This window comes from Frankliniella occidentalis, unplaced genomic scaffold (assembly GCF_000697945.3).
Source record: "Frankliniella occidentalis isolate FOCC.00 unplaced genomic scaffold, Focc_3.1 Scaffold107, whole genome shotgun sequence".
In the NCBI taxonomy this organism is placed as follows: domain Eukaryota; kingdom Metazoa; phylum Arthropoda; class Insecta; order Thysanoptera; family Thripidae; genus Frankliniella; species Frankliniella occidentalis.
The window spans coordinates 157616-171847 of record NW_026267236.1 but is presented as its reverse complement, the minus strand read 5'-3'; the positions used below and the strand labels follow the sequence as shown (position 1 = coordinate 171847).

Genomic DNA, 14232 nt, shown 5'->3' with positions numbered 1-14232 from the left:
CCACCCCGCGAGTAAAGGCGTGGACGCAGGGCGGGACCTGCTCGGCCCCGCAATGGCCCGCGTGCCCAGCCCAGGGCCGGGCAACGGAGCCGCGACCCTGAACTACTTCCCAAACATCGGCAGAATCACGCCGCTGTCGCCCTGTCCTGCTCGGAACCACAAAGGGCGGACGGAGGGAAAGGGAAAGGGGGTTAGGGTGGCCCGGAAACAGAAAAAAAGGGGGGATGAAGGTTATTTATTCTGCAGAATGGCTGCCAGGCCATACCATGCAGTGCCTCCGCTCCGCACGCCTCAATGCGTTCTATTCATCCGACCCAAAGGCGAGGGGAACAGGGGAAGTGGGCGAAAGTTCTACACCCCTCCCCCCCTTCCCCGCTTGTCCCCTTGTCCCTCTCACCATCTCCGTACCTATACCTCCACACCGCTAGCCGCAGCTCCCGTTTCTCCATACGACGACGCGGGGAAAGTTACGCAAGCAAAATGAAGGGTTGTGAAATGAGAGGACGTTACTTTTGGGCTCGGCTGCGGAAGGCTCGCGTCTCTGGGTGTGTGTGTCCTCGGAGTCCTGGTGTTGGGCGGAGCCCAGCGGTGCCTCAACGGGGCGCGCCGCGCCTCGCGCTGCCCTCCTTCCGGTCTCCCGGAGCGCGAGCGCCCTCGACACGAAGGGTGCCCTTGTCCAGGAGGGCGGTGCAGTGGCGGCGGCCACGGTCCAAGGGGTTTATGGGTCTCGTGAGTGCGGCCGCCCCCCCCCCCCTCGTCCCCCCACCAAGTGGCCGCGAGTCGCGAGTAACCGCTCACAACCGTGGCCTGAGCTTCCCTACCGCCCGCGACCCGCCCCCATCCTCAATGTGATTGTTTTTCGTCCTGTTGCAGGCATCCCCATCGTGTACATCCTGCTGGTGGTGCCGGGGCTCGTGCCGTGGGGGCGCCTCGACCGTCACGGCCACTTCCTGGCCTGGTGTCACCTGGTGGGCGCCGTGTCGCCCTGGGTGGGCAGCTTCGTGTACCACCTGTTCATGAACCTGCAGGCCGGGGAGCGGGTGTACAACCGCCTGCTCCGCTTGGACATGTTCGGCATCTGGATCTGCCAGAGCTTTGGTAAGTGCACGTGCGTTGCGACGCTCCTCGCTCCCAGTCGGCCCCCGCGACCCCTGCTGTGGCCCCCGAGGCCCCGGCCCCCCGACCCGCGTATCCGTGTCCAATCGATGCACTTGATGTACGTCAACACATGGGAGAACGGCGGTGCGGCGCGGCGGGTCGAGCCTTCCGCCGAGCATCCGCTTTCCTTCATACACGACGCGGTCGGAAAGGCAAGGCCCGGCGGCCCGGCCCAGCCCGCCCCAGTCGGCCCCTCCTTTCCCGCGACCCTTGACCTTCGCCCGCCCGCACCCCCGCTCCGCTCCGGTTGGCCGGCCCGGTTGGGCCCTTACCTCCCAACCCTCCCCGCTCGGCTGGCATATCCCTATCGCAAATATTGCTATAGGCCATCTCGTACCCTGCCCCGCATGTGTGGCTGTGTGGCCCCGGAGAGGGTCTAAGGCTCTTCGAGGCTCTCCGGATAGTTGGAAGTGAAAGGGTGTGACTATATATGCGTAACCATGTGCTCGCGCATGCTGCCCTGCAGGGGCGCTGCCGATGGTCACGGCGACCGTCTACTGCCTGCCGTGGAACGTGCGCTGGCCAGTCATCTCCTTGTACTGCGGGCTTTCCCTATGCGGTCTGTACAAGGTGGGTACTCGGTGTCGGTGCCTGTGTCCTCTAGACATGCTCCTGCTCGTCCTCATCACCAAATGCTCTTGTTGGTCTCTGCTCCGCCAGGCCATGACGGCGTGGTCGCCCTGGGACCGGCGCCTGTCCTTCGCGCTGCCTTGGGGGAGCCGGATAGTCCTGTGCCTGGTGCGCGCAGTCCTGGGCGGAGGCAGCCCGCACAACATGCTGCACCTCATCCTGCAGGTAGGATCGCTGGGGTCCATCCCGCGGCCCTCCGCCGGGATGCGTTGTACTCCGTGCTCACGCCCCTCTCTACTGTTGCAGGACAGCGTCTCCTTGCTCGGCGGGGTGGTCGGGGCCGTGTACTTCCCAGAGAAGTACTTCCCCGGTTGGGTCGACTACTGTCTCAACTCGCACAACATCATGCACATTCTGACCGTGGCTGCCGTCTACTCCATGCACTGCGCCACGATCCAGGACCTGGAGTGGATCGCGTCCGTGGACTGCAAGCCCGCGGGACCCCCATGGCCGCCGTGGGGTGCTTGGGTTCCCGGGTCCCTCGGGGCCGCCAATCAGAGCGTGGAGCTCTGAGCCGCGCGTTCTGTGCCAGGCCGAGTCCGCCGCCTCAGTGGACAATGCGAGCAAACTTTGGCTGGTTTGGCAACAAATTCCCGCCTGGTGCAAGCGGTTTTGCGGTAATGGGCAGTGTGTCTTCGTCCATTCCTTGCTGTGATCGAAGCTAGAAGTGTAGTCGTACTGACGAAAGAACAGTACAGTTGTCCCTATCTCCACCACGCGTTACAGCCAACTGTGTTGTTCTTTCGCTGGACGCACCATAATTACAGTTATTTCACTCAAATCTCATGTGTGCTACATTGCTCTGTTGTGTTTCGTTCGAGATTCTCATTTTTTCTAATTTTGTTGGTGTGATTGGTAATATTGTTTAAGGTTGATATGTTGTTAATTGAGGAAGATGAGTAGCCATAATAGGTAGGAATAGGATAAAGTGGCTCTATGAAAGGGTGAGGTCGAGCTCAGATCTTACTGTTTGGTGTCTGTGATATGTCACTATTAGAAACAAAATTTTCAAATTTTCAGACCAAGTGTCTTTATGACAATGACTTGTTTGATGACATCTAACAGCACACAAGTCAAAACTTAACAAATCCTTCATGAAGGTAAATAATCTAATTTTGATGTTATTAAAGTTGTCTTTTTCCAGAACATAGGGGGAAATTAAGAACAACCTACATTATTCCTCAAAGGACAAAATCTATATTGTTAATCAGTGAAGTCTTAGTTCTTGTTTTCTTTGTAAGCTTTTGTAATTTTATTACTCCTACAGAATTTAAAAACTCATTCCTAAAAAATCTATGTTTCATCCAATGTATTCTTTTGCATAGAATATGGACAAAACATGGATTTTTGAAAGAAACAAGTAATTTGTAGGCCAGATAATCGCTTTCTTTCCTCTAGGTTTTACTCTGTAGTGTATGGTCAGTGACAGCTGCACTAACCATTTGCATGCCTGATTTATGAAAAACTTCATTGATTGAGAGAAGTTTTAAGTACAGCACTGACCAACCTGGCAAGTACAAGTGCATTTGTCAAATATAGGGCTCTCTAAAAGAGATGTGAGGAAACTGTGCTCAGAACAAATGTGTACACTCCAAAATGTTAACAAAAGTCAACATTTGTTTTTTGAAAAAAAAAAAAGAAAAAAAAGACAAGTGAGCAAAAGTTTGCTCATGGCTGTGTAATGACTGTGATCAAACACTGTACCTCAGAATTTAAAATGCACTTTGGAAAGGAAGAACTACAGAGCATATTATTAAAAAGTGTTGTATTTTCGAGGGTAAATTGATATCTACTTACATCAGGTTTGCAAACATAGGCATCTGAGGGGCGTCGTCCTTGGCTCCATCAACAGCATTTAGGTAATATTGTCTCACTTTGTGACACTATCATTTTGCTCAAAAGTAGTCAATATATTTCTCATATAAATCATATGAAAGAGAGAAAGTAGGCAGTAGACCATTTTAGAAGCTATTCAGGTCTCCTTTGGATTGATCAGGGTTCTCAATAGAATTTGCTATTCTATTTACAGGAAATGACTTGCTTTTGAACTTAATACACAATTTAATTTACAAGACCTATCAATAGCCAAAGGTCAAAATAGACGCACTAGCTTTTAACAACTTTAGAATAACTTCTCTGCTCATTGCATACATGTATTTTTTTGTACTTGAAAAGAATTCATTAGTCTCAACAAAAACTGTGATTCTCAATGCTGATCCATGAATAACTAAAATAACTACTGTATAAAATAACTTATTTGAAGAACCAGATTGCTTTCTTAATATACCAGAATGAAGAACATGTCTCTTCCTCTTCATCTCTTGCAGAACAATACTTTCACTTTAATTCATTTACCGAAGTGTGCTTTTTACTTTGTGAATTTTATCCGTGTACAAGTTTTATGCTTTGGAATACTTGACACATTTTGAACAAAAAATAAACAACTTCACACAACTCACTTTGACCAAGATTTCAATTTTACTTTAGTCCAAATCATCATTAAAAATGCAGATAGGAATGTAAAACAGGAAAAATGAAACACTTGACATTGAATGGGATTATTCATTTGGTAAAGAGGTATGTACAGTCAACTACAGATATAAAGTTAATACAATGGAACTTTGCACATTAAGCTTCTATGCGTTCAGTAATAAAAAAAAATGAAAATAATGTACCAAAACATTCATGGATTGTTGGATTGAAAACACACATCACCCTTATAACTAAATCAAATCAGCAACTGTAAATAGAGAAAAATACATTAAATAAGAGATTACTTTTCTAATACTTCCAAAAAGATAATTTTAAAAACATGCATAAGACTTACCATTCATAGGCATTTCATCAATCTGCGTGGAGTAATACTGTTCAATATCTCGCAGAATTCTAATGTCATCACTCTTGACAAAGTTGATAGCAACACCCTTCCTTCCGAAACGTCCTGATCGACCAATTCTGATGGGAAAAAAACAAGAGAAAAATAAGTTATAACTAATGTAAAATATAGCGTAAAAAGTGAAAGTGTGTCTGAGAGTTGACTTACCTGTGAATGTACAACTCACGATTGTTAGGCAAATCATAGTTGATGACAAGAGAGACTTGCTGAACATCAATACCACGGGCCCAAACATCAGTGGTAATCAGGACTCGGCTATAAGAAAATAGACGAGAGTGTTAATGCACTGCTCAGTCATTAAAGAATCAATAGACAGACATAATAAAAAATTACCTAGCACCCGAGCGGAACTCTTTCATGATGACATCTCGTTCCTTCTGTGGCATGTCTCCATGCATAGAACTAACTGTAAAATTAGCTTCTCTCATTTTCTCCGTGAGCCAATCCACCTGTGGCAGAAGGCCAAATATTAGCAAATGTTGCAAGAAATTGCTCAAAATTTAAAAGTAAGAAAAAAAAAGGCATCTTCCATTTTAATATGCACTGATTGGAAAATTACCTTTCGCTTGGTGTTACAGAAAATTACAGCCTGAGTGATTGTGAGAGTATCATAAAGATCACACAGTGTGTCAAACTTCCACTCCTCACGCTCTACAGCAACAAAGAACTGCTTGATTCCTTCAAGTGTCAGTTCATCACTGAAAATCATAGCAAGGGTAAGTAAAGCAGCAAAATGTAAAACAGCATCTAAAATCTGAAAATATACTAACCGTTTGACCAAAATTCTGATTGGGTCAGTCATGAATTTACTTGTCATCTCAAGAATTTCATGAGGTAGTGTAGCAGATATCAGCACAACCTACAATAATGATTGATTTAAATTTGGATCTACTTTAAAGACAACAAACAAAGAACAAGATCTAAAATATTTACCTGAGTGGCGGGTGGCAAGAAGCGATATACATCATAAATCTGTTCTTTGAAACCTTTGTTCAACATCTCGTCAGCTTCATCAAGTACCAACAGTTTTATTGATCTTGTCCTCAAACTTCTTCTTCGGATCATATCTGTTGTAAAAAATATAGAGGTCACAACAAATGTAAATCATACTTTAAATTTTCATAAGAAATTTTATGTAAAGATAGAAACGCACCAAAAACTCTTCCTGGTGTACCAGAGACCACATGTACTCCGTAATCCAGCTTCCTAATGTCTTCACCAAGATTGGTACCACCAATACATGCATGGCAGTGAACATTCATGTAGTCTCCAAGAGCCAGAATGACCTAGAAAAGATAGGAAAGATTTTAATGACGGATAGACAACATTGTATGAAACAAAAACATTTTGGTGTTTTGTCGTACCTTCTGAATCTGGACTGCCAATTCACGAGTTGGTGAAAGACAAAGAACTTGAACTTCTCGCACAGAAATATCAAGACTTTGAAGAATAGAAATTGAGAATGTAGCTGTTTTTCCTGTACCAGACTGAGCTTGGGCAATCACATCCCGCCCTTTGATAATGGGCCTAATGGACCTCTGCTGAATAGCGGAGGGTTTTTCAAAACCTAGAAAAATAAAAATGATGAAAATTACACAAAAGACTTGAAAAATTATACTACAAATAAAAATCAATTGACTGCATGTGAAAGGGTGTCAATTTAAGTATGTCGGCGAATTTAATAAGCATAGGAAAAAATGTCGCTCAAGATGTAGAAAGGTTGGATAGTGATACCAATACTAAGTAACAAAAGAAAGAGAGAAAATGAAATCATGTGTGATATGAGCTCGTGTAAAGTTTAAAAAATTCTATAACTTGCAGACAAGCAACGCAAATATACGACGTAACCTCAACTTGATAACCGTTCAAGCTAGTATAATGTCAAAGTATGAACATTGAACGACGATAGCCCTAGAATTATTGAATACGTTACTTAAGGATGCTGTCACTGTAACATTTTAAAATGCCATTTTCGTCCTAGTTTGGAGGACGATTTAAATAGCGAAAGTTGTGCGTCGCTATCCAGCGACTGGACGCTTCAAGCCTAATAGTAGTGGTACAAACCATAAGCGTAGATCCCCCGCAGCAGATCTTCTCGCAGTTCCATAGAATCGAAGGATGGCAAAACTTCGACATCTTCGCTAGTTTCAAATTCAACATTTGACAAGTCTTCGTTCGGCAAAACACGCCGTGTTCTCTGTCCTTCCGCCATTTTGACTCGCTAGTTGACGACTGTTGTTTGAACTCGAGGAACGTTCCGGAACAAGGAACAGCGCGAACGGCGAAACGGAAGCAGTGCTGCCTTAGTTCCCGCGATAAATGTGGTGGTTCCCTTTGGTTTTCTGAGATTTTTTCTCACATAAGGGCTTTGGACCTCAACCTCTCGTTATTTTGACTATAAAAATTAAAGAAAAGAGGTAACATTTTCTCACGGTCATTCTTTATTTTGAAATTTGATGCGAGTCATTTTATGGTTGTTGGGTGCATCGGGAATTTCCACTTTTTTGTGGATGGGTTTAAGTCGATTTTCTGTCTGATCCGTAAGTGCCCCACCGTGCACTCACCACAGACACATGATGTTTTACTGAAATCAGGTCTGATATTTACTCGATATCTACGATCCCTTTATATGTGTACGCTTATTTCTGTGCGTAAATAAAGCAGTAGCACGCTTTTCGTTTGTGATCACATTGTTTTTACCGTCAATCGAAGCAGAACGCTCCATGTAAGGTAGTGGCGGAGCGTAGGCAGAGCCAAAGGGGTCATGTTTATTTTCGCCTGTGTAGGTAGTTCTTCTGGGACATGACGGTGTCTTTCGTCTAATCTTGCCACAACTTTCGTTGTCTGGATCTTGTAGGTAATTTGAGAAACTTGCTCAGGAAGCGTCTGTCAAACGGTGTCGATACTCATGAGCATCTGTAGCGGTCCAGTTCCTGGAAAGCTTAAATCAGGAAGCTGTCAATGTCAGTGTCAGTGTAGGCAAATTGATTTAACTTGGCCACTCCCAATTTTACTCAAGCATGCCTTTTAAATTTAAATTTTGTACTGCTACTGGATCCCCTATCCTCTCCACACAATGTTTAGTAATATTGAAGTCTATGCAACAGGCTGAAGGCTTCGTCCTATAGTTATTGAAGTAAAGCCGATAAACGTAATTATATTTGCCACTGTTTTAATGGTATCTTTTTAAAAATTTTAGCAACTTGGTGTGTTTGTTAGTAATAACACCATACAAGCTAGAATTACTTCTGTAAATTTTCCACATCACATTTCTTTTTAAAATTTTGATTTGCCAGTATTTATATTTCTACAGTAAAAGTCACGTTACTATTTCTTAGTCATAATTTTCAAATTTTCTCTACTCTACAATTTTTTTTATAATTTTTGCAGGAGAGTAAACCTCACTGTGCAGAACCACCATTACATAGTAGACGCAAATGCCTGGGTGAGTGCTTTAAAAAATCTGAGGATCTTTTTTCTTACACTTTAAAACTCTAATATTTTTAACATACAATTTATTTTGCTAACCTTATATTATATCTACCTGTGGGAAAAAATTTAACTCTTAATTGCAACACAGATTTAGATAAGTGAACCAGCTTAATATTTTCCTTAACACACTCCCATTAGCACAGCCTAAATTATGAAAGCATGTGTTACATGAGAACCAAACCTAACAGTTAATATACACCTCCTCAAACCTGTGCAGACACTCAGTGAGGTGCAAGCATACTGTCTTCCTTATCAGTTTGAGGAAGGGTGATAAGGAAAGATGCTTACTCAACGCCTATCTTATGATTCATTCCAGTATGAAAATAAATTGAGCACTCAGAAATTTGGAATGTATTATTTTTACTGTAATTAGAAACCTGTCTGTGTTGGACTGTAGACTAGCATTTAGCACAGCTATCCAGCGAGTAGAACTGCTGATGTAGCATTCCCTGAATGTTCTTAGTCAGCAAGTGCTGCCTTCAGGGCTCATCACTGCCTTGTGTCTAGAGACTACTTCCACTTTTGTTCGTTTCTGGAATGAAAGTATCTTAAATGTGCCTATATTGTCCTGACCTGAAGAGCTAATTGAAGGAAATCTTTACCTGTTTGTGCTGTTGTGTATAATTATCATATAAAAATGTGGCATTCTGGATCAAGTACACCAGTTGCACCATTAGCTCTTCAATCTCTTGATCATAGTCAACTGTATCAGAGACGAACCCATCAAATGGGAGATGGAAATGACCCCAGAACTGAAGAAATTGACAATTTAAGTCCTTCAACTGGTGATTATGAAGATCTTAGTGAACAGGATTGGGCAGATGCTGAAAATTCCCTTTCCTCCATTTCAATATCTTCAGGCCAGATGTCATATGCTAAACCCACTCGACCCACTTTTCTAAAGCTATCCTCAACGAATACTCCTGCTTTGTTTCCGACCAGAAGTGTTTCAGAGACATCCTCACCTCTGTACATGCATGAAAACAGTAGCAACAGCAGGTAATTTTAATCGCCCTGATATTGGTGTGGCAGTCAGTTATTATGAAAGCCAGACACAGGATTGATTAAGTATTCTTACAGGCGCTCTTACAAGCAAAAGCTGCAAAAACTTTGCAAAAATAAATTCTCTTTAAAATCCATATAAAATATGAGATATTTTGGGAATTACATGAGATTGTTTAATTTACAGGATCACAGGAAATATGTCGCTGGGGAATATGTTTTGTTCCCGCTGCAATGATGGTTTTGAACCTCATGAAAAAATTGTCAACTCAAATGGTGAACTATGGCACACCCAATGCTTTGTGTAAGTCTAATATCATACTATTTATTTAATCAAACATGTCATTTTTTAAGACTCCACTAAATTGTTAAATTTGTAACTCATTTATAAACCAAATCATATGTCAGGTGTGCCCAGTGCTTCCGTCCATTCCCTGACGGAACTTTCTATGAGTTTGAGGGAAGGAAATATTGTGAGCATGACTTTCATGTACTGTTTGCCCCATGTTGTGGAAAGTGTGGTTAGTAACTTGCATATTTTTCCTAGTGCTCACATTAATTCTGGTGTCTAACTTGCATATTTTTTTCTCTAATCAGGTGAATTTGTGATTGGACGAGTGATCAAGGCTATGAATGCTAATTGGCATCCCCGCTGCTTCCGATGTGAATCTTGCAGCAAGGAACTAGCTGACTTGGGTTTCATTCGGAATCAGGGGAGAGCATTGTGCCATGAGTGCAATGCCCAGGAGAAGGCTGTAGGCCTTGGGAAGTACATTTGCCACAAATGCCAGTAAGTTCCACCTTTGTACATGTAATGAAGTATCTATGATGAATATTTTGATGTCTAACATGTTAATGTTTTCAGTGGTGTGATCGATGAGAAGCCTCTCAGGTTCCGTGGGGAGGTTTACCACCCATACCATTTCAATTGTGCTTCATGTAAAGTTGAACTAAATTCAGATGCAAGGGAAGTGAAAAGCAGACCAGGATTCACCTCAAATGAAATGGTAGTCATTTATCTTATTTTATCAATTCAAATGTGCTTTATTTTTGTATTCTTTACCAGTATTGTTGTGGTTTTTAGAATGAACTGTACTGTCTGCGATGCCATGACAAAATGGGCATTCCTATTTGTGGTGCATGTCGTCGACCTATTGAAGAGAGAGTTGTGACAGCTCTAGGCAAACATTGGCATGTTGAGGTATGGTCCATTCTGCAATTTTTAGTTAAAATTCCAATTCTTACATAAAAATAAATACACTTTTATATTATCTATTCTAGCACTTTGTTTGTGCCAAGTGTGAGAAGCCATTTTTGGGGCATCGCCACTATGAAAAGAAGGGATTGGCCTACTGTGAGACTCATTACCATCAGTTGTTTGGAAACCTTTGCTTTGTGTGCAATCAAGTTATTGCTGGCGATGGTAATTGCTAATTACTAATAATTATTGAATTGAATTTTGTGATTTGCTTAAGATGTAGTACTAATGTCATCAATTTCCTTTTAGTATTCACTGCTCTCAATAAGGCATGGTGTGTGCATCATTTTGCCTGCTCAGTTTGCGACCAAAAGATGAACCAGAAGACGAAGTTCTATGAATGTGACTTAAAGCCAGTTTGCAAGAAGTGCTATGACAAGTATCCTGCAGAAGTACGCCGCCGGCTGCGCAAAACTCATGAAGCTACTCCCAAAAAGGCAACTGTTTAACTGACAAGGTATTGGGTAAATTTCTGCATTTTTTAATGAGAAATGGTCATTATTGACCTATGCAAACCAGCACAATTATGACACATTTTTTTTCTTTTCTTTGGTGAAGTACTGGTTAGGTGTGGTTGTATTTGAATAACCTAGTAACTAGGAATTGATGAATTTAATTAACATCGTTGTTGATTGTTTTGTTTGATATATTTAGACACACTTGACATACCTGATTGAATTCTTGCCTTCTGCTTTAGTTCAGTGTCTCATTTACACTCTTTTAATTTATTCTGATCATGATAAGCTTTTAATATATCTATCTAGTGCTTTTATGATGAAAAGATAACTGACCAAATGTATTTGCCTTAGATATTGTATCTATTTACATATTTCACTTTTTAAAAGCCTATTTTTTGAAAAACAGTTATATATTCTAACAACTAGTCCAGTTAGCAGTGACTGCAGGACATGAGCAGGGTTATTAATTGCTAGTATTGCATCCCTTTTGTTTCACTCTTGTAGTCGGTGGTTAAATTATAGTCTTATTGTCTTAAAAGACTGCCAACTTCTTTTGTTAAGATTTTATAAGACACAATAGCATAGTATATGTCCCATGTGTTCCATCCTCATCAGAGCTTTGTAGCTTATGTACACTTTACGTGAAGCTTGTGCCCATGAGTATTATTTTAATAGTCTCAGGTGTATTTTAACAACTTATTTATATTTTTGATTTTAGCTAAACACTCCAAAAAAAAGGAATAAAAAAAGTAAAGCTTAACCACAATCAATGTCTTTTCATTAAAACTAGATTAATAACCCAAATTCAGGGCTCCGTAACTTATAACACCAATGAATGTTAGTTACTCTACGTAACAAAACACACGTCAAATTGAAAGTTAAAGTTAACAATTTTGAAATATTCCCAATATTAATCGTACATACTACATACTGTGGAAAGTTGGACAAATCAAATAACTTACTGATTTCCAAAGGACTACAGCTAAAGTTACAAAAATACTGTTTAAGGCAGTTAAGTAATAAGTTAAGAGCCCTGCCCAAATTTTTGCCTGATAATACTGCATTTAAGGAATCATGGCACATAGTTGCAAATCTCATTCCAACACCAACCTGGATCCTCACCATACGTTTCGTAATCCACTACTCCACAATCAATCAATCAAACCATTAAAGAAAACACATGACAAATTCATTTTATTCATGATTTGTGATCAAAAATACAGTATGACAAATTGACTTCCTCCTTACACATTGTGTAAAGAACCGTAAAACAGTCTAATATGGACCATGCGGGGTAAAGTGGACCACCCTCTTTTTTATATGCTTTGCCTCTGCTCGACTCGTACTACCACTTAGTTGTGTTCCTGACAATGCTGGGCGACAGCTCAGTGGTTGCACAAGTCCAGCAGAAGCAGAACATAGGAATAAGAGGGTGGTCCAATTTACCCCGCATGGTCCATATTAACCTGTTTAACAGATTTCATGAAAATATAAGTCTACAACATAATTTAAAACATTAAAGGTAATATAAATGCCTGAAAAATTAACTTTCAACATAACATATTTCTACAATATCACCATACACAGCATTATAAATCAACCACCAAAGTTGGCATTATTACCTCAAAACTCAATTTTTCAGTCCATTATTGTTAAACAATAAACGGAAACTTCACTGCAATTAAATGAAATCTTGTGGAAAAATGTACGAAGAAGAAAAACTAGTGTGCAAGAAGTGCATATGAATAAGTATAATTCTTACATTGCTTCAGTCAACATAACGCACAATTAACATGGACAAACTGCACCACTGTTTCATATTACTCTTTAAAAAAAAATAATGAAGGGCAGCAACAATTGTTTCAATTACACATTCAACAAAAACATCTCTCACTTATTTAATATGGTGCACACATGCTTGATACTCTGTTCTACAACAGATCAATGACATTTCCAGTTCTCTGCTTATCTTATTATTATAAGGTATAAATCACTGAGTTGCCTTGGATTTTGATTTGACCTTTTTAGTTTTCTTCAGACCATCCAAGTTACCCTTTAACAAACTGCTATATGCCAATTGGAATTTATTAACATCCTTTGGAGCAACCTGTCACACAAGGTATCATACTTTAATTAAACATTTAATTTGAGAAATCATCATTGTGATTTAAAGATGTTATTTGCTGTGCATCACTTACCACGGTACTAATAGTCTTATTCCTGAGTGTTGCTCGGATTAAACAAAAATGATGTTCAGGCTCAGGTAATGGTTTTTTACCTTCCCTTGGTTCTGGTCTGTTACGTCCGTCATCTATGAACATGGATATAAAATTCAGAACATAAGAGGGAAAAATTACGAGAGAGAGAGGGAACCAATCAATAAAATAACAAGAGTATCAGATAGTTTCCACTTACATCTTTTCATAACAAGTGTGACAGAACCCTTAGCTCGTGAACGTTGAAACATTCTTGTTAATTCACTGAGAAACTGGAAAATAAATCAAGGGAAGTTACTATCCAAGGAAAGCATGATAAAAATATTCTCAAAATGTTAAATTATGACTTTCATGTCAGTGAGTGAAACAGCATATTTTTCACAATTCTGAAGGAGGATCAGTAAACAATGTAGCATCAACTAGACTGAACGGGATAAAGCGATGGAGATGGCTGATTGAATATTAGAACTTGATGATTTCTTGGAAATATAGACAGGATAAGAAAAGACTTTTAAAAGGCCGCATGTTAACCTCAAAAGTTCAGCTTCCAGCAGACGGATCTATTTTGTACATCGGCTATGATCATTGGAGTTATTACGTTCACGAATTTAAGGTGCACGGGTTTGGTACATCATAATATAACCAAAAGCATATCAATATGACGACATTAACTTACTTGATCTTGGTCTAATAACACCATCGTGTTTGATTTGTCTGTCTTGTTGTGTTGTGTTGGCCGCTGATTTCCCTTCAAAGTAGTGGCGCCCTCTACTAAGTCCTCTCGTCCACTTCACGTACTCGTAGTCGAGCGCTATTCGGAATTCCAAGAGGGCTGATCCGGTTAAAAAATGTAAGTTTTCAAACTTGAATGAACGTAGGACAACAGACAACTGAACAAAATCTCTTGTGGTGGTCAAAACAAAGTACCGGTATGTGTTTTCCACGCGGACATTCGAAGGTGGGGTGGGAGGTGGGTTAGGTTGTGCGAGGAGCATGCTGTGCTGTTTGGCATGTATAGTCGGCCCAGCGATACTTTGGTCTTCGGATCCCACGGCAGCGCCATTGCCGCTTATGGGAGCCGAAGACCAAAGTATCGCTGGGACGACTATATTTTTCCCCCCT

General features: G+C 41.2%; 4 protein-coding genes across 8 annotated transcripts in view; 2 read left to right on the top strand and 2 right to left on the bottom strand.

Annotated features, from left to right (window-relative positions):
• LOC113203248 (progestin and adipoQ receptor family member 4) overlaps nt 1–4246 on the top strand; it is an 11166-nt gene extending 6920 nt beyond the window's left edge. Inside the window, exons 3-6 of the mRNA XM_026417832.2 lie at nt 874–1098; nt 1625–1728; nt 1819–1953; nt 2035–4246. Of these exons, the coding sequence (XP_026273617.1) occupies nt 874–1098; nt 1625–1728; nt 1819–1953; nt 2035–2301 (731 nt within the window). The 3' untranslated portion in view covers nt 2302–4246. The remainder of the gene's footprint in view (nt 1–873; nt 1099–1624; nt 1729–1818; nt 1954–2034) is intronic.
• Nucleotides 4247–4336: 90 nt separating this feature from the next.
• On the bottom strand, nt 4337–7533 carry LOC113203249 (eukaryotic initiation factor 4A-III). The gene is made up of 11 exons (XM_026417834.2): nt 7385–7533; nt 6749–7079; nt 6049–6251; nt 5838–5970; nt 5618–5751; nt 5455–5543; nt 5244–5382; nt 5018–5133; nt 4832–4939; nt 4616–4743; nt 4337–4528 (listed from the first exon to the last, which is right to left on the bottom strand). Exons 2-11 carry the CDS (start codon nt 6894–6896, stop codon nt 4512–4514), a joined length of 1215 nt encoding a protein of 404 aa, XP_026273619.1. The 5' UTR covers nt 6897–7079; nt 7385–7533; the 3' UTR covers nt 4337–4511.
• LOC113203246 (LIM and senescent cell antigen-like-containing domain protein 1) lies at nt 7182–11660 on the top strand. Of its 5 annotated transcripts, none has more exons than XM_026417830.2 (9): nt 7182–7278; nt 8075–8129; nt 9366–9482; nt 9587–9699; nt 9776–9968; nt 10044–10185; nt 10263–10379; nt 10460–10601; nt 10686–11660. In XM_026417830.2, the coding sequence occupies exons 2-9, from the start codon at nt 8122–8124 to the stop codon at nt 10883–10885; spliced, it is 1032 nt and encodes a 343-aa protein (XP_026273615.1). In that variant the 5' UTR covers nt 7182–7278; nt 8075–8121; the 3' UTR covers nt 10886–11660. The 5 variants fall into 5 exon arrangements, with proteins under 5 accessions (XP_026273615.1, XP_052125937.1, XP_026273616.1 ...); XM_026417831.2 differs by lacking the exon at nt 7182–7278 and adding an exon at nt 7390–7537; XM_026417828.2 differs by lacking the exon at nt 7182–7278 and adding an exon at nt 7393–7541.
• Nucleotides 11661–12061: 401 nt separating this feature from the next.
• LOC113203250 (signal recognition particle 14 kDa protein) lies at nt 12062–13954 on the bottom strand. Its single transcript, XM_026417835.2, has 4 exons — nt 13787–13954; nt 13310–13382; nt 13093–13205; nt 12062–13001 (listed from the first exon to the last, which is right to left on the bottom strand). Exons 1-4 carry the CDS (start codon nt 13808–13810, stop codon nt 12885–12887), a joined length of 327 nt encoding a protein of 108 aa, XP_026273620.1. The 5' UTR covers nt 13811–13954; the 3' UTR covers nt 12062–12884.
• Nucleotides 13955–14232: the final 278 nt, after the last annotated feature.